At 50.6% G+C, this 21,877-nt stretch overlaps 1 protein-coding gene across 2 annotated transcripts in view; it reads left to right on the top strand.

Moving 5' to 3' along the window:
• DTX2 (deltex E3 ubiquitin ligase 2) overlaps nt 1–21,877 on the top strand; it is a 33,898-nt gene that overhangs the window by 11,078 nt on the left and 943 nt on the right. Inside the window, exons 3-9 of one of the 2 annotated variants that reach the window (XM_029085748.1) lie at nt 3,184–3,242; nt 10,005–10,136; nt 17,884–17,928; nt 18,901–18,971; nt 20,237–20,395; nt 20,483–20,644; nt 21,314–21,403. In XM_029085748.1, the coding sequence (XP_028941581.1) occupies nt 3,184–3,242; nt 10,005–10,136; nt 17,884–17,928; nt 18,901–18,971; nt 20,237–20,395; nt 20,483–20,644; nt 21,314–21,403 (718 nt within the window). The remainder of the gene's footprint in view (nt 1–3,183; nt 3,243–10,004; nt 10,137–17,883; nt 17,929–18,900; nt 18,972–20,236; nt 20,396–20,482; nt 20,645–21,313; nt 21,404–21,877) is intronic. The other variant, XM_010171265.2, reaches the window with a different exon arrangement.

Here is a 21,877-nt window from a genome sequence, read left to right as displayed (position 1 = left end):
AACCTGGCCAGCCAGTGTTTGAAATGGCAGCAGCTGTGGATGCCACACTTCCTCCCTGGTCTCATGCTTTGCTGTCTTACCAGAGTTGCAGTATCTTGAAATTCCAGAGAAGTGAGTGGTTTTGTCATGCTGAAATATCAGAGTGCCCCATCTGCCTCCTACAGCTGATTGCCACGCTCTGCTTTTGGGAACCAGCGATGGGAAATCCTACCAGGATCTTCTTGCTGAATCTTGGAGGACAATGTTTCTTTTGTGTCTGTTTCTTCACAATCTGGTGACCCCTGTTGCACTCAGTCACTTCGGGTGTATAGAGCAGCAGGAGCTGCAGCAAATGGCAGGACAGCATTCCAGGACTTCACCCCATCCTGGCTTCAGCCCTCTCCCAGGAGGTATGGTGATACTGGAGTAGCTGGAGCCTGAGCTGATGGACTAAATCCATCTGTTGGTGCTGCTGGTGAGCCTGCTCTCAAGAGCTGAGGCACAACCTATGTTCTACTACAATAGCAACATCCTCCCTTGTTACCTCTTCACGTTCCTCCTCCAAAAAACCCCACTTCAGACCCAGGGTAGGCTCTGAGTAGCGTTTCTGCACTTTTTTTGGTGTGGCAACACTTCTTCCCAATCACTGTGGCTGCAAATCTACCCAGGCAGTGTTGTGACAAAGGTACCTCAAAAGCAGTGTGGATTTCCCCTGATTTCATCAGCTTTAGGTCTGGGCTTTCTGCAGATGTCAGTGAAATGCCAGCTCATGGCTGTCCTGCCCGTACACTCACAGGGTGTCGAGCAGGTGGCTCAGCACGTCCTACGATGTTAGCTGAGATGCTGCTAACTGAATGTGCGTGTGTTTAGCCCATGTGAAATAAGAAATATGAGTTTTCTCCATCATCACTTCGGTTGGCTTAAAGCCTCCCAGCAGTCAAGTCTGACACACTTTGCCTTTACACCAGGAGTGCAGCTGACCAGTCACTATTTCCTGGCCAATGGGTTGTAATTTATCTGCAGTGCACTCACAGCTTCCTAAACCTGATTGCTTGCAAAATGCATCAATTGCTTATCCACTTCCTTCTGCAAACCTCCAGGGCTCTTCTCACGTCACAGAAGCTCTAATTCCTGGGTGACTTGGACTTGAGCCTGGCAATGCAGAAAAGAAGAGTGAGGAATTTCTCAGCCGGTGTTCTCGAAGCGCTGTTCCCAGTGTTCCCCTTCCCAAACCCCTCTGGGTTTGCTTTCTTCAAATGTACATTACATTTCTCAGGTATCAGGATCCCGAGATCCCCCGCTGCCTATCTGCTTTCCTGGCAGAGTGGAAGGTTCAGCTGTGTGCTTTGTGGTATTTTTACCTTCCATGGGGAAGTGAAACCACCCAGGGTGGCTGCTGCACTTCACCTTAGGACAATGAAGCACAAGCTCTTTGGTATCAGTCACGTGCAGGGTGGAGGGGGTGCCCAGGCACCGTGTTGTCTTCTTGGCTGCTCAGTTTGAGGAGGGAAGGAGAGAAAGTCCAGTGCCTCTTTGATTTTTGGGAGCAGATCTCTCAAGTTCTTTTTCATTATCTGGTCCTCAAACACCCTCCTTGTCTGCAGCTGGAGAGGGAGCAGCCCTGCTACCGACCATCATCTGAAGTGGATCATAGGTAAGAGCAGAAATGAAGCAGAGAGATGACATAGAGAAGGAGGAAGGAAATACCTGGAGAAGAGCTGTGATGAAGAGGCTAAATCAAGAAAGAAAAAAAAGTCATAAAGAGGAGTAACAGCATCTGATTCAAAACCTTTTGAAACTGAGGGGAGGATTTCCACTGTATTGGATCGGTTTGAATTGGGCTGTAGGGAGAACAATACGTTGCGTCATTTGGCGACATTGCAAAACTGGGGGCAGTGGAGGGGAAAACACAGTCTTTGAAAGAGACAGAAGGGAAACCTCTGTGGTCTGGAGAGCTTTTTAAGGGCCTGGAAGAGCTGGTCTTGCTTGGCCAGGCTGTTAGTGGAGCACCAAGCCCTGGGTCCTGACAGAGATTTCTTCAGGGAGCTCAATGGATGTACAGAAACCTATTTAAACTGCAGCAGGTAGGAGAGGAGGGAGGTGGGGAGTCATCCCTGTGGAAGACAGCCATGTGTCACCCCCAAATCTGTTCAGCTCTGGTCATTGTCATGGAAATGTGGACAAAGATTTTAGCAAGGCTGAAGAGAGGGACTGCTGTCTGTGGTGCTATTTTGGGTACAGTGGCAGCTCTTACATCCCAGCTGGAGAGAATTAGGTTCCCTCCATAGATGGCATCTAGGCACTTGACCACTTTAGTCTGCTCTCTGAATTCCTAAGGCTGGCCAGGTTTGATGTAATTTGGGGTGTTTTGGGGAGTCCTTTGAGATGGTTGTCTGAATGCAGCTGATGTGCATGAGCCTGCACCTATCCCAGGCACATGTGCCGCCTGAGACAAGGTCTGTGAGTGGCTTCTTTGTGCCAGCATGTTGGATTTCAAATGATCCTGCTCTGCTCGTGGATCCAGCTTGCTTTCTCCTCTAGTGACTCCCTCATTGGCTTTTGCACTGCTGCTCACCCTTTCCTTCCTAACTCCTGTCATCAGCTAAATACATGACCCTAACGTGTCCCAAACTGGCTTGCGGTGCAGCTGCCAGTGCTGGGAAACGCTGCCAAAACAAGCAGCTCATCAACCTTTTGGTGTCCAAATCCTCTTGATTTCCAAAGGAAGGTGGGTGCCAAACACTTCTAAGTCTCCATCAACCTTTCCGTCCTTGTTCCCACATCCTGCAGTAACCCCATGGATGCACAGAGTCAAGGCTTGATTCTCTTCAACCCAGGGCTGCAGCTTTGTGTGCTCAAGTGCTTTTCTTGGCCTTTCCATGCCTCAGTTTCCCCATCTGGAAAGCAGCGTGGGGTGATAATGCTTGCTTCCTTCAGTCTGTACAGCTGCAACTTCTCAGCCAGCATGGAAGTTCACACTTTCTCTGGCTGGAGACCAAGTCACCTGGAAGGTTTTAAGATGAACTTTGCTGCATCCCAGCAGTTCCTGGCTGTGTGCTCATGCCATGGACCTGCTGGTGCAACAAACAGTCTGTTGATGTATCTGGGGCCCTGAAACTCACCAGGGATCAAGTGAATTGTCTCTGCTTTGCTAGTGATTGAGCTGTGCTGTTGAACTTGTCCCTTTTTCTTTTCTCTCTCCAGCACTCCAGACCTGACAATCAAGATGTCCAAACCCAGCAAGCTGAACCAGGCCCTGGCAGGTGAGGATCCTCCTCTGCTCTACCTGCTCTGTCCCTAGGGCTACGTGAGCAAATGCTTTCCCTTTCTGTGGCACTTAGTTTCCTTTGTTAGTTTTTTTAGGAAGAGTCTGAAACATCACTGGCATTGAGGGTTTTAGGCCCAAAGACTTTTCAGAAAGGCAAAGAGGGTGAATTTGAGGGAGAATGGGATGGTCAAACCTTAGTAACTGTGTTTTTTTTTCATCAGTGCTGGTCCTGAGGCTCTCAAAACGAGGGGGTTTATTTGAGGGTTGGATATTCATCTTCTCCCATAGGTATGGATGAGCACATAGCAGGGGGGGAACACACAGATCAAGCTCAGTGCTAGCTGTGACTTGCTACTTTTTTTTACTCAAGGGGGAAGAGTGGTGTGAGATGGCGTGTGGTTTTTAATGTGATTTTTTTTTTTCTTAATGTGGTTTTATTACAAAAGCTCAGTTGGTCTTTAGCTTAAAATATTATTGTGATGCCTTGTCTTGGGGAAAAGAGGAGACAGAAATTGAATCAAACATTATCTCCTGCAGCAGCAGAATCCAGTTTTGCTTGTTATCATCCAAACCTGTGAATACAATACTAAATCTACCTGAGGAGCGTGTCTGGGAGGGATGAAAGTGCCAGTTTTCAATGCTCCTTTTCAGAGTAGATTTGCCCGTTAAACATGAAATGGCATTGCCTTGAAAACAACATCTCGTGCTTGCAGCTTTCAGTGGAAGCCTTTCCATGCCAGGAATAGTTGGTTTGTTTGCTCTGTTTTGGCTCAGCCAGTGCCAAACGGCAGGACCCTGGTGTGGTGGTGCTGGGGGGGGTGGGCGTTCTGCTGGGAGCAGATGACTTCTCCGTATCGACACCAACTGTGCACTCAAAATGGTATCGTAATGTGGTAACTCAGGGGTAGTTGAGTGGAAAAGATCTGCTGTGTGGTATTTTCTGGGTTTTTCTCTACCCATTTCAGACACTACAGAATATCTATGAACCCTCTCTTCCTCTGGCTCTTGTCCATGCGTGGTCTGTTGAGGTTGTTAGCTCCTTGGACATCAAACTTTGCTCCTGAGCAAGTGGAGACAGTTATGTTCTCACTCTTGGAGCGAGGTTACCACCTTATTCCAGGAAAGGTGATGGTGCTTGATTTCCTCCCAAGCATCAGGCTTTACCCTGCATAAAAAGGACCCCCAGGACTGACATTTCCAGTCGTCTAATGTTATCACCATCATGAAAACTGTGCCTTGCATGTCTCTATAGCCAAATGGGCACTGCCTAAAGACTAGTACTGAGTGTCCTCTGACAGCCTGCAGCCCATCTGTCTCCCGTTCTCTTTGTGGAAATGAGGTGTAAAGTCAAACTCAGACCTGGTCTAGGTAGATGACCTGAGCAGAAGAACTGCCCTTGCTTAGAAAAGCTCTGAATTTCATCCCCTGGCTGTTATTAGCACTGCCTGTATAATTAGGTACTTAATCACATAAAGGTAAATACAGCAAAGAACTGAAGAGCCTTGGTGAATCCAGGCTGTGTTTGTGTAGTTAACTGTGATCTTGTCCTACATGTGCAAGTCATCCACTGTTAATTTGGAAGACGTGAATATGCATGGTCCATTTATACCTTGGAGTGCCACCTTTAGATATCAAAGGCTGCAAGAGAGCTCAGTAATGTAAGCCTTTTACCACCATTTAATAAAATAAAATGGTTAAACTTGTAATTGATGTCTCTGTTGTTGGAGGCTGGGGGTACAAAAGGGGGAATAATTATTCATGTTAATAATCTTTAGCTTTCCAGGAGGCAGCTAGCAAGAGGCACGCTGAGTTGCAGGGGAGAGCAGAGCTATATGGGCTGGGCTGAGCATGGTCAGCAGCTCCCTGGGGTCAGCATCTCCTCCAGATCTAAGTCTGGGGGAGAGGGCAGTCTCAGATGTGAACCTCAGGAGAAGTTCTTAAGTGAGTCTCAGAAGAAGGCTTTCTTTTGGGAAGCATCACCAGAAGTCTCACAAACCCTTGGTCTCCATCCCAAGATGCCTCTCAGCAGCTTTGGCTCTGGTTTGAAGTAGGAGAGTTATAACCCCTGAATCTTGTGGGTGATCTCCACAAATGCTGCAGGTGCAGAAATGTTCTTGGATGCTAGAGGGAACTTCTGGTGGATAAACAGGAGACAGGGGATCCTGCGGGTCTGAATGAGAAGCTGGGTTTTGTTTGTGTGGTGAGCACCTGGGGATTTGAGTGAGGGATTTCAACCCCACATCTTCTAAAAGCACCACTTGGCATCCCAGAAATCATAAAGCTGACTTTAAAACTATATTTTATTAAAAAAAATAAAAATCCTTGGTTTCTACTATTTTAATACTTCCAAGTGCATGTGGAAATTTGTCTTGTAAGCTTTTTCTTGCCCCTGAGTATTTGGTTAGTGTGGTGACATGCGGAAACAGAGGTCTGAGCAAACTGTTGAACACGGTGTTGGTGTTTAAAGATCAGCTGGACTAACATCTCTTGGGAATAACAGAGGTTAACTGGTGTGCCTTGGGGACTGGGAGGTGGACTAGGTGGTCATATGAAGGCCCTTCTAATACTATTTTTAAGATGAAGGCTGGAAATAAGCTTTTTATTAGATTAAACCGAGTGTTTCTCATTCACATGATTCCTAGAGCTGGGACATTTGAGAACATACTAACCATCATAATACTGCTGGTGGATATAATTGTGCAAATTAACAGTGTTTCTCTGAGATCTCATGTTATTTGAAGGTAAGCTCTGCCTTTTCCCTCTACCTGCTTAAATCCAGGACTGGAACCAAGAGCACACCAGTCTGAGGTCCATGCAAATACAGATCAGTAGCCAGAGCTGGTGACCGGAGGGATGTGTTAGGATGGGTATGTGAGCAAGCGTGTGGTCAGTGCTCATTACATCATGTAAGGGTGTTTTTTCCCCATGCTCAGCTTCTGCACAGGATATTACAAAAGTCCTTTATTTACATGGCAGGCTGAGAAAAGCTCGTGGATATTGTCATAGCTCCAGTGAAAATAATTGTACCCCAGGGAGTCAGTAACGTCGTACTTCTGGCCAAGTAGCTGCTTTGAGCAGGAGAAAAGAGGCAGTTCTCTGAGTGTGGTTACTGCACGTGTTCATAGGATTGGATCAGGTGCCAAAAGAGGCTTTGCAAGGCTTTCTGTCTCTTCCCTCCTGCAGTCCTTGCTGGGAAGAAACCCAGTGGCCAGTGGAAAGTGTGAACATATTAAATCATAATTGTCAAGCTACTGGAGTAGCTCGTGAGCAGCAGGAACGCGTGGGTGGCCAAAGCAGTCTTGATCTGGGCAAGCTTATCTTGCTGCAGCTTGGTCCTTGTGTATTCAGGTGAGACTTTCTCCAGGGCCACATTTACTCCTGACATAACTCCACAGATGCCTACAACAAGTTTGGAATTGAAAATCGTTGTGTCCACAGGTCGGAATTGGAGAATCGATCTGCAGATGTGTGTGTGTGTGTGTGTGTGTGTGTGTGTGTATTGTGTTGGTGCTTTGTATGAACACACACTCCCACGGAAGGGTTGGATCAGAGGAGATCCTTTACTGGAGACTCTTGTCTCCAAGCTTGTGGGAGGATTGTTAGATGCTGAGATTTCCAGTATTGTATTAGAACTTTAAAGGAGGCATTGCTGCTGGGTTTTGAGATGAGCCAGAAGAGCAATATAGCACCAGGACATCCCCTTTGTGAATGCCTTCTTGATTTAAATCTGCAGAAGATGATTCATTGTGTGTCTCTCTGAAGGCAGCAGAAGGTAAAAGCAGAAAATTACATTTTCTTGGCTAGTTTAAGATTGTCCATGGGGGAACATTTGGTTGGGGTGATTCTCCTGGTCCCATGTTTGCCCTGTGCTGTATGTCTGCTTGGAGTTGTAGATACACTGCAGCTCATAAAACGAAAGAGAGAAAGTTCCTGGAATAAATGTTTGTTTTCTTTGTGATGATTCACGATGCTGGCAGGCAGTTTTTGGATGTGTTATTCCAGGTATGAGAGGGGCTGTGGTGTAGAGGGTAACTGAACTTAGCTAAGGTTCTGTGGCTCATGGTCTCTTCACTTGGTCTGATTTTTGAAGTCAGCATTTTGTCCTGCAGCATTAGAAGTCTGAAATCGGTTGTTCAGCTTCTGCTTCTGTCGTGTGCTTTTTTTTTTTCCTTTTTTTTTTTTCCCCAAATGGGCTCTGCATGTAAATGTTCACAAGATGGTATTGATCTCCTCAGAAGAAAGCATTAATTTTGCATTTGCCTATCAGACAGCTGTGCGTAGGTGGTGATAATCCCTGTTAGTCTTTGGACTTGCTTTTCAAATGTCAGTCTTTGCAGTCAGCGCTATCTCACTGCTTAGAAACGGGTTTTTTGGAGACAATTTTACCGTTTCCTTTTCTGTACCAATGCTGGGAAATTGCATTTTGCAGCCACAGTGGGGTCAGGCTGTGTGAGATGATCTCCCCAGCTGCGAGGAGGTCCAGCATCTTGCCTCTTTCTCAAGAACACTGTTCCTCTGGGCTCTCTAATCAACGGGAGTTGGTACTGCTCTTCTGGAAATACCTCTGACTGTCCTTTAACCTGCTGAAAGGGGAAGGTACCTGCCTGGTGCACATGCAGGAGGCACCTTTGGTGCTGTTGCTGGGCTTCAGGTGTTCAGTTGTACTCACTCATCTAAAAAAAACAAGTAGCTTTTGTTATGGGAACATTTAAGCTCTTCCTTAAGGCTTCCTGGGAGTAGTGTAGGGCTGTGGGGTTGAGAGCACACAATAGTCTTTGTGGTCTTTAGTTCAAGACTTAAAGGAAGTTATTTTGATAGTGAAATTTTTTGATCCAATGTTCATTTAGAGGCCTGATGGCTTGTACTGACGTCAGGGGCTTTCCTTGGCAATACCTGCTGGGAACAGCCCAGTGCTGTCAGTAGGGTGAGGGCTACTAACTCACTGCTTGCATGCTTGGAAGATCCTCCTCTGGCCTTGCAGCTCCTGGGGACTGGGGGGCTACACCTCAGATCTAGATCAACAGTGATGGTACCTGATGAGGGTGATCCAGAGCTGCCTGGTTTGCTGTTACCTATTTCCATTTGGAAGCATGTGGTTTCACTGTGCGTTGGGCAGCCTGGTCTTCTGACCAGACCAGCTCTGCTGAAGGTTCTTGAGTAACCTTGGGGAAATGACTTCACCTACCTGTGCCCCTCTTGTGAAACCCCTTCTGTCTGTCTTTTGATCCTTAGATCAAAAGTTTTAGTAAAAGCATTCAATTTTGTGTATCAAGAAAGGATTTGAACGGGTTCTGGAGTATTTATTGTACTTGGACCTTACATGAAGGAGGTGCAAAATGTGGTCAGCACCGTGTAGGGGGAGTTCTGCTTGTAGGGCATTGACACAGGCTTTGCACAGGGGATTTCTAGTCACAAGGTGCAGGTACTTGATTGGTTGCATATTTGAAACAGAAAATAGTCTTACCACTTGCACACAAAGCTGGCTGATGCTTCCCATCATAACTCGATTTTCAGTCATGTGTGGGCAAGGTACCTCATTTTTGTCCTGAACAAATGCTCTCTTAGATCTTTTCCCAGCCCAGCTGAATAGAGGCTTGAGAAAAGAAAATCCTTAGAAATCTCAGTTTTGTCTGTGAATTACTGTGCAGGATGCTGGCAAGAATTCCCACAGCGTTAGGATGTGGTGGATTTGGATGGTCTGCTGTCAGAGGTAACTTTTGGGGAAACACTGGCTTTTAGGCTGTTTGGTTTGCAAACATAAGCATTTCTAAATTTATTTATTTTTTTTTAAATTATGGCAATGGCTGTTGCAGGTGGAAGTCAATTCTTGGGAAAGCAAAGGCAGGTGTTTTCTTGAATGCAAGTTTAACACCACTGTGCTACCTTAGAAATGTTACGACTTGTAAGCGACCTGTTTTTCACAGGCAAACATCATATTAGATCAGCATGATCAGTCCTGTAGCTCTCTGTGGGCCAATTTTACCTTCAGGGAATGGCTGTCCTTTTTAATGATTCATTAGATTTAACAAACTACATCCCATGAATACAGCTGGCTGGGATGGAGGAGGGTGAGGATTGCATTGCAGCTGGGGGTGCTAGGAAAAAAATAGAGTGACAAGGAGGAGAGGGTGTGGGGTGAGTGGGGGGTTGTCACTGTGGGTCAAATGGGGATCATCTAGCAGGGGGTTGAGTGGGGCAGCTCCAGCCCATGGTCAGCCCAGCACTGTTGTGGTGTTTGAAGGCAGTTAAGCTGCACTCCAGGGATCAGTTTGGTGTAACACCTTTGAAAGATGTAGTTTTAGGGGGGGGAGTAGCTGAGCAGGACCTTTATGGGTTACAACTGATGCCCCTCATCCTTCAGACCCCCAGGGTCAGGGCTGTGGTGAGCAAGAAGACTGCCCCACAGCAGACTGGGTGTCTGAGGAGCCCTAAAGCCAAGGCAAAGAGGAAGGTCCTGTTCACACACCAGTTTAGAGGGTCACGGGCGAGACTTGCACCCGTATTTCCCTGCTTTAATTTGCTGCCTGGGCTCCTCCCTCTAAAAGCCTCTGGATCCTGTCCTTGGACTGACTCCAACCCCGTTGCCTCTCGCATGTTTTACATCCTCTGATTCAAGGGCTTGGGGTTTTTGATTTATTTTTTTATTATTATTATTTTCTTTGAAAGGTTAAAGTTTTTGGTTGGTTTTATTTTTTTTCTTAATGAATGTGTTTCCCCGTTGTTTCCTTCCTGGATGTTGATCTCGTACCCGCTGTAGGCATGACGGCTATTCTGATGTCAGCCGCTGGACTCCCCGTGCACCTCACCTATGTGCCGCAAGCTGCCAGAACCCATAAAGCCACTAAAAAACACAGCTCAGTTAAGGAGGGGAGGAAAGTGTCCAAGAAAGGTAGTTCCTGCTCAAACTCTGATATTTGCTTCCATCTCCTTCTCTTTTATCTCTCTGCACTTGTTCTGCCTCCCTCCTTTCCTCTTTGTCTCTCCCCTCACCCTCTTGGCTCGTCTGATTTGACTGATGATGTTCATCCCACCAAGGGGAGAAGCAGGGCACGTCTCCTCTGGCCTGCACGGTCTCTGACAGGCTGTAAAATGAGATGATAAAGTAGACCCTATCCTGTGATAGCTCTGCTCGTTTCCATCAGCCATTCAAGCTCGAGCAGCCCAGTTGTTCTCTGTGCATGTCAGAGACTTCTGCAGCCTCCCCCATGGTCCTGCTACAGCCTTTTGGGGAGCCCTGGGTGTCCACCTACCAGGACCTTCTCTCACTCATTGGTGGGACAAGTCTGGGAGCTGAGTGACCATCATGGAGGGCATTTAATCCATGTGTGCTCTCCAGAGAAGGTCTGCTTGTGAGCTGTGCTTGTCATGGCTGAGTCATGGGATGAGATGGATCTTCCAGACAAGCAGCCCTTGAGTCATATAGGCCTTTCAAGGTCAAATTGAAGAGAATTTGTTCTCTCCCTCTGTCTGGGGTGGAAAGGAGTGGAGTGCTCTCAGGTGGACATGCCCTGGCAGGAAGGGCTGTGTTACCCCAGCTCTCTGCTGAGCTGAGCCACCTTCATTTCTCCTCTTCATATCTCACTGGCAGCCCACACCCTCACCCTTGCAGAGTCTGTGGGCTCCCAGTTTAGAGCCTGGGTCCCATCTGTGTGTAGCAGTCCTGGGACTCTGCGAGGGTAGGTGTGAATTCAGCCTGGTGTAGCTGTAGAGGTTGTTTGCCAACCCCAGCACAAGTGGGGTGGTCAACCACCACCAAATCTAAGGTGCTTCCCCCTTCAGATAAGCAAAGGGGGGAAAAAAGGGGGGGGGGGGGGGAACCACCCACTAGAGGTGGGTGGTTTTTCAACTTGGGCCTGCTTGTGTTTAAGGGTGAGGGAAGAGCCCTGAGGTTGAGGTGAAGAGGCATCTGGCTGTCTTGGGGAGTTTGTTGGTGCCAGTGTCTCTCTCCTTGGAGAAGTGCTTGCAGTGAGGAGGCTTGATGGGGAATGGAGGTCCAAACTCATCCAAAGGAGGCAGGAAGGGGTGGTAGAAGGTAGAAATTAAATGCAGAGGGGAGGTATCTTGTGGAAATGCATTATAGAGGGAGATGGGAGGAGGAGACACAAACGGCGAGAAGTGGGGAGAGAGCAAACGTGGAGTAGGATGTGAGAGAGGAGGAGGAGGAGAAAGCAGGGGGGTGGCAGGAGGAGCGTCGAAGAACAGGAGGAGCAAAGGAAAATGGGAGGTGAAGGAGAAGAGCTGAGCAGAGGTGGGTGGCAGAGGGGCTGGATGAGGACCTCGCTCTGTGGAACCAGCTGGCATGGTGGTGGGTAACACCGACTCCTGGTGCAGGCAGCATCCATCCAGCCCTACACAGCCAGGGCAGAGGGGCTGGGTGGTGGGGACACCCTGTAAACTGCAGAAAAAGAGCTGCAGAGAGGCCAGGTCCTCCTGCAGAGGCATTGCCTTGCCCCCATCCTTGGAGGAGCTGGAAAAACTGAGGGCCAGGCCTGTTGGTCACCTGCTGCTGGTTAATGACATGAAACTAGCCACATTTAGGGCAAGGTGTGTCCACAAACACACAGCCCCGCTCCTCTGCAGTGCCGCTGGCTGCCGGCTTCTCCTTGGTGGGGTCTGTCCATAGCAGCACACTCGCAGCATCCAGCCTGTCCTTGGTGTGCAGGAGATGTGGGTGCCAGCGACCAGGGTGCTTGTGAGAGTGTGTGTGGTGTTCATGGGAGGATGTCCTGCACCTTCTGAGCAGGGTGGGGAGAGCAGCAATGCAGAGCATGACATGAGGTGGGTGAGGAAGATGGGACATGGGCTGGGGGCGAGAGCAGCATACGCTGGGTTTGGTATCCATCAGGGGAGCAGAGGGGCGGCTGTAGCCAGGCCTGGTGCCGCATGTCCCATCAGCAAGGTGAGATGCTGGTTCATTAGGACAAGGGGAAATGGCCTCAAGTTGTGGCCAGGGCAGCTGAGATTGGATGTGAGGAAGAATTTCTTTGCTGAAAGGGTTCTCAGGCGTTGGAAGGGGTTGCCCAGGGCAGTGGTGGAGTCCCCATCCCTGGAGGGATTGAAGAGTCGTGTAGACAAAGTGCTGAGGGACATGGGTTAGTCAGGGGCTTGTCGGTGTTGGGTTCATGATGGGACTCAATGATCTTAAAAGTCTTTTCCCATCAACAGTTCTGTGATTCTATGATCAGCATTTGCTGCAGCACCTAGGAGCACACGCGTGGGTGGGTGTGCTGGGGCAGAGCTGGTGCCAGTCTCAGCCCTTGGGAGGGTCCAGGCAGCCGGTTTAGCCCCGGGCTGTGCCTGGTGCCAGCCCCAAGAGCCAGGCCTGAGGACCTGCCTAGCTGCCACCTCCCTGCCAGCTCACCAATGCCACCTGCTGGGGCCAGCACACCTCCAGCTCAGGGAGCAGAGAGGGGACATCAGCAGGAGGGATGGGACAGTGTCTGGGGAAGTGGCACCGAGCAGCTCCTTCTCCCATCTGGCAGGGCAGGATTTGTCCCAGCCATCCTCATCTTGCTCAGGACGTGCTGCAGAGGAGGTGCTTTGCCAGCTCTGCCCTTTCCAGTGCTGACCCCTGAGAAGGGGGTGCCTTTCTCTGCTTTAGTTTGCTAAAATCACCCTTCTCACTTTAGAAAGTGGGGTCCCCTTGGCTGGGGACAGGGAGGCTGGTCCTGCAGTGTGCACGACTCCTGGGATGAAGAAGGTGCTGAGGAACAAGCTGTGTTTGTACAACACCCTTGGGGCTCAGGAATGCTGCTCTGCAGTGAAGATAGTGAACCTGCCTTTTGGCCAGATGGTTCTTTTTCCCATTACAGGCCCTGAAGCTGCCAAGAGGCAGAGAATTTGTGCCCTGAATTTGTCCATCACATGTCCTTTCCCCTCCCACACCTCTCCAGGATTTTCCATCCCGGAGTGTGCCCATCAGTGTGCTGACTGCAACCAGCTGGTGCCAAAATAGGGGCTGGGGGGGCAACGTACCCCCACCAAGCCCCTTCTCACTTCCTTCTCCTGCCCCTGGTCCCGCAGGGGTTGAGGGGATGCTGATGGAGTGGCAGTCAGCTTGGCCAACAGCTGGGTTGTTAAACAAAGGTGCTAATTAGTCAGGGCTCATTAGCCTTGGTGCTGTTCTGGCAGTGATGTCTCTGTGCTGTGCTGAGGGTGCTGCAGGTCTCAGGGAAGCCGTGGTCTCCGAGCAGGCACTGTGCTGTTGGTGCTGGAACGTGTCCTGGCAACCTGATGGATCAGCACTGCCGTCCATGGACCTGTTAGAACGAGTCCAGAGGAGGCCACGAGGATGATCCAAGGGCTGGAGCAGCTCTGCTGTGAGGACAGGCTGAAAGAGTTGGGGCTGTTCAGCCTGGAGAAGAGAAGGCTCCAGGGAGACCTTCTAGTGGCCTCCCAGTACCTGAAGGGGCTCCAGGAAGGCTGGGGAGGGACTTTGGACAAGGGCAGGGAGTGACAGAACAAGGGGTGATGCATTTAAACTGGCAGAGGGGAGATGGAGATGAGATGTGAGGAAGAAATTCTTTGCTGTGAGGGTGGTGAGACACTGTCCCAGGTTGGCCAGAGAAGCTGTGGCTGCTCCTTCCTGGAGGTGGTTGAAGGCCAGGTTGGATGAGGCTTTGAGCAACCTGGTCTAGTGGAAGGTGTCCCTGCAGGGGGGTTGGGACTGGATGAGCTTTAAGGTCCCTTCCAACCTAAACCAGTCTGGGATTCTATGGTGTGTCACTTGTGACCCTTGCAGCTGACGGGATCACCATCTGCTTTTCTCCTGGCTTGGAGGTTTCCCTGCATGTCCTCTCTGGGGTGGGCAGTCATGTGTGGAGTGCTGTGATCACAGAGGGAGGGGAGGTGAGGTGACCATGCTCATCCTTCCTTGCTGATCAGGATGGGATCTGGCAAGGTGAGGGGAGTAATCCCAGCTGACTCTAGTCGCTCCCCATATGTCCTGTCCATCTGCAGCTGGGACTATGGACCGTGTCAGTGCCTATGGGATGGGTTGGACTGGGGGAACCCCTTGGAGTCGGGAGAGTTCACTGTTCCCATGGGGTCCATCTACTCCAGGAGCCAGGCTGCAGTAACAGGGATGCTCTGTGTCACAACCAGAGCAGCCTGGTCGCTTGGTGAGTCTACTGAAATGCTAAATGTGGAAAAATGTGGTTTTAGCAGCAAATCTCTCACCTTCCTGATCTCTGGGCAGCCCTTTTGGGAGTTGAGGTCAGTGATCCAACCTTTGCAAGTCCAGGGAACAGAAGTGATCACAGTTGGGTGACTGTCCATGATGATAACTAGAAACAAGCTGTGTCTGGGCTGTGTTAGGGTATCAAAAAGAGAAGAGTCTGCTGCTGCTGCTAACCATATGGCAGGTTTGGGGATGCAGAAGGAGGTATGATACTGTTCCAAGCATTGGGTTGCTGAGGAAGGATTCGAAACATCTGTTAAATGTTGCCCATGGAAAGCTCTTGCTTCAGCAAGCAACTTATTATCTACAGGGAGGAAGAGGAAGCATTTAAAACAAAACTAAATCGTTATTCCTGTCTTTGTAAATGAAAGCAGGACAAACATTCCTTCACCTCCCCGAGAAATTGATAGCACAGCGTTAGGCCAGCTGGTGAGAAACAGCATCGGTCAATTCTGCTATTGCATTTGCAATCTGCTCTTGAATCCTGAAAACTCTGGGGACTGCAGAGGCTTGATGTTCCCAAGGGATGGCTAGAACAAAGATTTGGAGGTAAATGCTTTTATGGAGCAAATGGTCTGGTAAGGAAGTGATTCATGCACCGAAGTGTACGTGGCTCATGCTTCCCCAGCCGTCTTCTACCTCCCACCGTGCTGCTGGGATGTGCCCTGCCAGGTGTGCTGCTCTGCCCAAGGAAGAGCCTCTCTTTGGAGGCAGGGAAGGCTATGTGGGCCTCACTACCCTTCCTGAAACCAAGTTATCATCAAAAGGCTTTCCTGGGACTGGGGACATTCAAGCACTGGCAGTTGGGGACAGATTTTTCTAAAGCATCTGGGCTCCTCATTCCTTCCTCTCTCCAGACAACCTTGGTGGATCTAAATGCATCAGAGCATTATCACAGCAAAGTGACAGGAACAGATCAGAGATGCCACAGTGCAAACCCATCAGGCATGGGTTTCCTAAGGATGGCTGAGGGCTGCATCACCATCTTCTGCCTCTGATTGCCCCCAGCTCCATCCTAATGCCATCTGGTGAGGTGGTGTAATGCCATTTGCTTTGCCCAAAATCCCTGCTGTACCCCACAGGCTCTGCAAGAGCTTTCCTGTCCTCACTCTTACCCAGCCCTGCACTGAGATTTTTGTCTCCATTCATTGATTTGATTCAAATTCATTCTTGAGCAAATAATCTCTTTTGTTTATCTGAACTGCTACAGAGAAAGGAAAGTCAACAGCAAGAGAAACACCCAGCAGGAGCTGCAGGGCGGGAGCATCCTCTGCTCTCCTGAACAAGGTGAATTGCTCTAAAGCTGCTCAGCTCTGCTGTGCAGGTGGGAGCAGGTGAGCTGGGACCTTCTGCCAAGTACTGGGCAGATGTTGCTGCTGGTGTAACACATCCTCTCTGCTGTCTTCACCACCTTGTCTGCATATCTTTTTGGCATTTGCTTTCTCCAGCCTGTAGCTAGAAGAGACAAGAAGGAAAGTCACTTCAAAAAGAGCCACCTGGAAAACACAGTCTAGAAGGACTTGACGGGCAGTCTAGCAGGCAGCATGAGATCCCCAGGACTGAGAACGTGGTGGTCATCATGATCGGGTTTTTTTTTTATGGTGGGTAGCAGCTAGCCCTGCTCACAGAGGCGTGAAGAGCAGAAGAAGCTGAAGCCTCCATCTCCTCTGTGACCATGCAGGTCTCTTGCCAAGCCAGAGCCTGGTTCCAAATGCCATGTGTGGAAAGTACCACCCTGTGTTTGCCAGCCTGGAGCGGGGATGTCACAGGGCACACAGCTGGGAGGGCTTCAGGCACAGTAAGCACCGAGCTGAGCTGATGATGAGCTGAGTCAGTTCAGACTGATCACATCCTCCTATGACTCGTCCCGGGCTGGCAGCTCTTGATCTGCTGCGTATGAGCAAGGTCCCAGCAGAGGAGATTCTTGGACCCGTTTCTCACCTTTGGAAAAGGCAAGGCAAGGAGCTGCATTCCCCGTGGGATCTGGTGATGAGGCCTTGAAGCAGCTCCTGGCACTGCTGGGCTCTTGGCCTGAGAGCTGGAAGGCTGGGACTTGCCCAGGTTCCTGTTTATCTCCTGCTCTTCTTATGACAGTTCTTGGAAATGCTTTTCCAGGAGATTTTGGCATGCCTCTGAAGAGGAAAACGCCTGCTTCCAGGTTCTTCTTTGGCTTAATGCTTATTTTATCCTGTTACCTTCCTGGCTAAGGGTCTCGAGAGGGTGATCCTCGCAGCCCCGCTCTGCCTGAGACATCAGGCATCTCTCCTGCCTGGTGCTGGCCCTCAGAGGGAGCATCCCTTCACCTCCTGGGCTTCTTTTCTTACTCTGTGTGCTCAGTCATTCTTTCCTCCTGCTACTTCTGCCAGAAATCCTGTGTTTCAGGATGGCCAGGAATCCCCTTCTGAAAATAACTCATCTTAATGACTGTGTCTTCATTTAGGAGAGTCCAACTCCCAGTTCATCAGTCTTCCTTAGCTAAATGATTTTCCACCCACGTTAGCTCTCTGCCTCACTCTCTTCTGTTGCCCCGAGCTAGCTCAGCTGCAGTGAAAAAACATCTTTTCCCTGGTGGCATCTCACTCAGCTGCCTGTGCTGCAGGGTGACCTGGTGCTCTCTGTCCAGGTGCCCCTGTAGCACGAGCAGCTTGCAGAGCTGGCATTCACAGGAAGGATGGGCTCCTGCAGGATACAGGATCTGTGCCATCCAGGTCTCTGCCAGTTTAACGACACCCACACCGTGTCAGCGGTCCTTCCCTTCTGCTTCACCATCTTTGTGCCTCTACCCTGAAAAGTGATTATCTAGAAAACAGCACCCACCCGTTCTGCCTGGTGACAGAAGCTGCTTTTTAGGGTGACAGAACAGCTCGGTGCTGGCTGCAGTGTGACTGTCTCTTGATGCACAGCTTTTTCAACCACACAAGCAACACTCATGAGCCCTCCATCTTCCTTGAAAGCACCAAAGTAGACAGGGAGAGCTGAAGATGCACCCACAGCTCTGACACACGGCAGTTGTACGTGGTGATGCTCTGTGTCCACTTGGGAGTGTGGAGTTTGGAGGAGCAGTACTCTTTGTGCTAAAATACAGCTGGTGTCCTACCGTGGCATAGAAATGAGCTCGGGAGCAGAGTTCTTTGGGGGAGTGCTGGAGTACAACTCCCTCACAAGGCTCTGGGGTGTTGAGTGTGGATGCATGTGGCCTCTCCAGCCATTGTTAGTGTTTCCCAGCTCCCTGAACTGCCCTGGCAGCGTGGCTGGCCAGGATGGAGGAGAATGGAGAAGGAATAGCTATGCCTTTGCTGGTACATTCATCATACCACTGCTTTCCCCTCCATCTCCCCCAGAAGTAGATTTGAGAAGGAAGGATGGGGTTCCCCCCGCAAGCCAAGTGACAGGTCTCTCTTTTGCCTCTTGCCAGGTGGAGTCCTAACGTCACTTGTGCAAATGTTTCCTTTCCTAGGCTGGTGGAAGAGCTTGACAGCCTCTGTGACGGGCCTGATGACCGGTAAGGAGCTCATCTCCTCTCGCCCGGGGCTGGGCACCGTGCGGAGCTGTGCAATGCTCGCTGCCTTAAGCCAAGCCTTGCTGGGCAGCTCCAAAAGGTTGGGCTGGGAGTTGAGGTGACTGCTGATGCTCTCGGCAATAACTTGCTCTGGGTGTTGTGTGGTGTTTGTTGCTTAATCCCATAATGTCTCTGAGGGGAGCAGGCTGCTGGTGCTGGTGGGCTGCTCGGGTGCCCGTGTCTGGGTAGATGGGGATCGGGGACTATGTTTAGGAAACTGGAGACATCAGTGTTGTGTGCTGCAAATCGGGTACCTGTTAGAAAGCTGCTTTGTTTTATATACCCTGTGACTTGCGCTGTGTCTTGCTGGATACATGTGTGTGGAAGCTGAAGAGAAAGGCCACTGTTCCGTGTTGAGGATGTGATGCTCGTTCTGCTGTACTCAAAGCAGGGCCTGAAGCTCTGTGGATTGCTGGGTCTCCTTGTCAGGTGCCAGCTGGGGCAATGTGGGAATGCCTTTTCTCCTTTGACAACACAGATGATGGAATCTTCTGTCCCATTGAGACCATAGTGTCCTTGGGTTGAGTTTGATCCTAACTCTGGCCTCTGCTGTGCACAAAGTCCAGCTGGGACCTGGCTGGCATCGCCTGGGGTACGTGGGGAGAACTGGAGCATGGCAGTTACAGGCAGACCCCTGGGTTTATGGCACAAGGCACCAATATCTGCTGGTGGGCTCTCCCACCTGCGGCACCCACAGTCCTAGTGGTAGCCATTTCTGATAGCAAAGCCTTTGTGGGGCTTGTAGGGACCAGTTGGAGCAGCCTCTTCTCCCCATCTAACCCAAACCTTTCTCCTTGGCGTCCTGGCCAGTGAATTCCTTGTCTCCCTTCTCTCTAGCTCACCCTGCACGTGCCGGTCATATCTCATAGTGTGTCTGATTTCTTCTCTCTTTTTCTCATCTCTCTCCTTGTGCAGCAACACCAACAGACCCAGAAGCAGTGGTGAAGAAGTACCTGGAAGAGCTGAAGGGCACTCCTACCGATGAGGTGAGAGGACAGTGAAGTGTCCCACTGGGCAAGCTGGAGTTGCTTGCCCAGTGGGACACTCACTGGGGTGCTGTGAAAACCATGGCAATGCCCGAGGACCATCCTTCCTTGGGCATCCCATGTGTGGTAGATACTGCTGCTTGCAATGGTGTTGTTGATGCTAGATAGAGAGGCCTCAACACTGCCTGAAGCCCACGTGTGGTAACTCAGCAGAGGACAATGACAGAGAAAGCACGGTGTGGGTGGAATAGCTACGCCTGGCAATGCCTCCCCATTTCCCTTGGAGCTTCCTGCAGGGCCTGGGGTGGAGGAGGGAGTTTGGCTTTGGTGTCCTCTCAGTGCTCATAGAGGTCAAAACCCTGCACTGGAGCTGCTCTGTAGAGGAGCAGGACATAACCGTACTCGGTTCCCACTGATCCCCTCTGCCTGAGGGCAGCTCTCTTCCTTTGCTGTCCAGGAGGTGGTGGAGTGGGGTGATACCAGCCAGATAAGGAAACTGGTCTCTGTGCCCTTAAACCTCAAAGGGAAGGATTAAAGTTGAAGGCAAATCTTCCTGAAGCATCTCCTTGGTGGGTCGGTCACTACGATCAGCCTGTGCTCGCACTACACAGTGGTTTTCATAGAACCACAGGCTGGTTTAGGTTGGAAGGGACCTTAAAGCTCATCCAGTCCCAACCCCCCTGCAGGGACACCTTCCACTAGACCAGGTTGCTCAAAGCCTCATCCAACCTGGCCTTCAACCACTTCCAGGGAGGAGCAGCCACAGCTTCTCTGGCCAACCTGGGCCAGTGTCTCCCCACCCTCAGAGTGAAGAATTTCTTCCTCACATCTCATCTCCATCTCCCCTCTGCCACTTTCAAGCCATCACCCTTTGTTCTGTCACTCCCTGCCCTTGTCCAAAGTCCCTCCCCAGCCTTCCTGGAGCCCCTTCAGGTACTGGGAGGTCACTAGAAGGTCTCCCTGGAGCCTTCTCTTCTCCAGGCTGAACAGCCCCAACTCTCTCAGCCTGTCCTCACAGCAGAGCTGCTCCAGCCCTCACATCATCCTCATGGTCTGCTCTGGACTCGCTCCAGTAGGTCCATGTCCTGCTGTTGGTGGCCCCAGCACTGGAGGCATCACTGCAGGTGGGGTCTCAGGAGAGCGGAGCAGAGGGGCAGAATCCCCTCCCTGGACCTGCTGCCCACGCTGCTCTGGGTGCAGCCCAGGATTCTGTGCTGCGAGCGTGTGTTGCTGTCTCATGTTCTCCCTTCTGCCTTGGACTCCAGGACTGTATCATCTGCATGGAGAAACTGTCCTCCCCCTCCAGTTACAGCGACGAATACGACAACAGCACAATCAAGCCAGAGACAGTCGGTCGTTTGACAAACTGCCAGCACTCCTTCCACATGCTCTGCATGCTGGCCATGTACTCCAGAGGGAACAAGGTACCGAGCTGACCTGTCCCCACCAGGTCCTCTGTGCCCGGGTGACTCGGCTGTGGAGCTCTGATGGCTGCTTCTCTCCCCTGGCAGGACGGGAGTTTGCAGTGCCCCTCTTGTAAAACCATCTACGGAGAGAAAACCGGTACTCAGCCCAAAGGGAAGATGGAGGTCTTCACTTTCCCCCAGTCCCTCCCTGGCCACAAGGACTGTGGGACAATCCAGATTGTGTATCACATCAGCAGAGGCATCCAGGTGAGTACAGGAACGGGTGCTGCTGGATAGCACAAGCTGTGAGAGCCTCCCAGGAAAGTACTGGGATCCAGTACAGTACCTGCTGGTGGCCCACCACTGAGCAGCTGCACTGGCTGTTCTTCAAAGGATAGGTTACTTGGGTCTCCTCCATGAAAGATCTTTTCCTACTTTGAGAGTGGCCCCAGGATCTACAACAGCCTTTCCCCTGCAGTAAAGACTGATGTCTGCATGAAGCAGGGAGGAGACTCAGCCCATGTTTACAAGGTAGGAGACATCCCAAGGTCTGGTATTGCAACCCACGTCTGAGGTTTCGGTGGTTGCAGTGAGCTTGCAAAGGTTTGAGCTGGGTGGTCTTTTTAGGATGTCATCAGACCACATGGAAAAAAGCTGGGATTTGGTGCTGTCTCCCACCAGAATTGAAGTAATCTGAAGAGCTGGCTTTGTACCCATCTGCTCTTGGAGAACCCATAATACTCACATCTCCCATAAGAGCAGGTTGGATACCTCCAACTCATCATCAGCAATTCCTTGCTGCTTTTACATGAAAGAGATAGTTTGAGGTGGACCTATGTCAAATCCTGCTGCTGATCCTAAATCCCATCGCTGAGGGATTGTCCAACTCATGTGAAGATGGATGTGTCCATGCCAAATGTCTTTTTCCTATTGCAGGGCCCCGAGCACCCCAACCCCGGGATGCCATACACAGCAAGAGACTTTCCTCGCTACTGCTACCTACCAGACAACGAGAAGGGCAGAAAGGTAAGACATCACCCCCTGACGACGTGACCCTCCTCAGGTTGTCTCCTGGCCCTGTGTTGGTGGATCAGCACGATGGCGTTGCCTTTGGGAGCTGTCCCTTTGATGCTAACCAGTAGTTGTCCATGCTGCTTGGTCCTTCCATGTAGAGTCATAGAATGTTGTGAGTTGTAAGGGACCCACAAGGAGGGGCCGTGAGAGACGCTGAGGGCACAGCTTTTTGCTGTGTCAATACCATGGCTCCTGCTGTTCTCAGCTCCTTGATGATGGGTTGCAGCCTCTGAGGTAGCAGCACCCTCCCCACCCGAACTGCCACGCCATGCCCTTCTGCCACACCACACCCTGTGTGCCCTGCTCCTGTCACTCCTGAGGGCCTGTTCACAGAATCACAGCATGGTGGGGTTGGAAGGGACCTCAGGAGATCATCCAGTCCAACCCCCCTGCCAAAGCAGGTTCCCTACAGCAGGTTGCACAGGA

This window comes from Antrostomus carolinensis, unplaced genomic scaffold (genome assembly GCF_000700745.2).
Source record: "Antrostomus carolinensis isolate BGI_N321 unplaced genomic scaffold, ASM70074v2 scaffold11010, whole genome shotgun sequence".
NCBI lineage: Eukaryota > Metazoa > Chordata > Aves > Caprimulgiformes > Caprimulgidae > Antrostomus > Antrostomus carolinensis.
The sequence above is the reverse complement of the archived record's forward strand: the minus strand, read 5'-3'. Positions and strand labels throughout refer to the sequence as shown.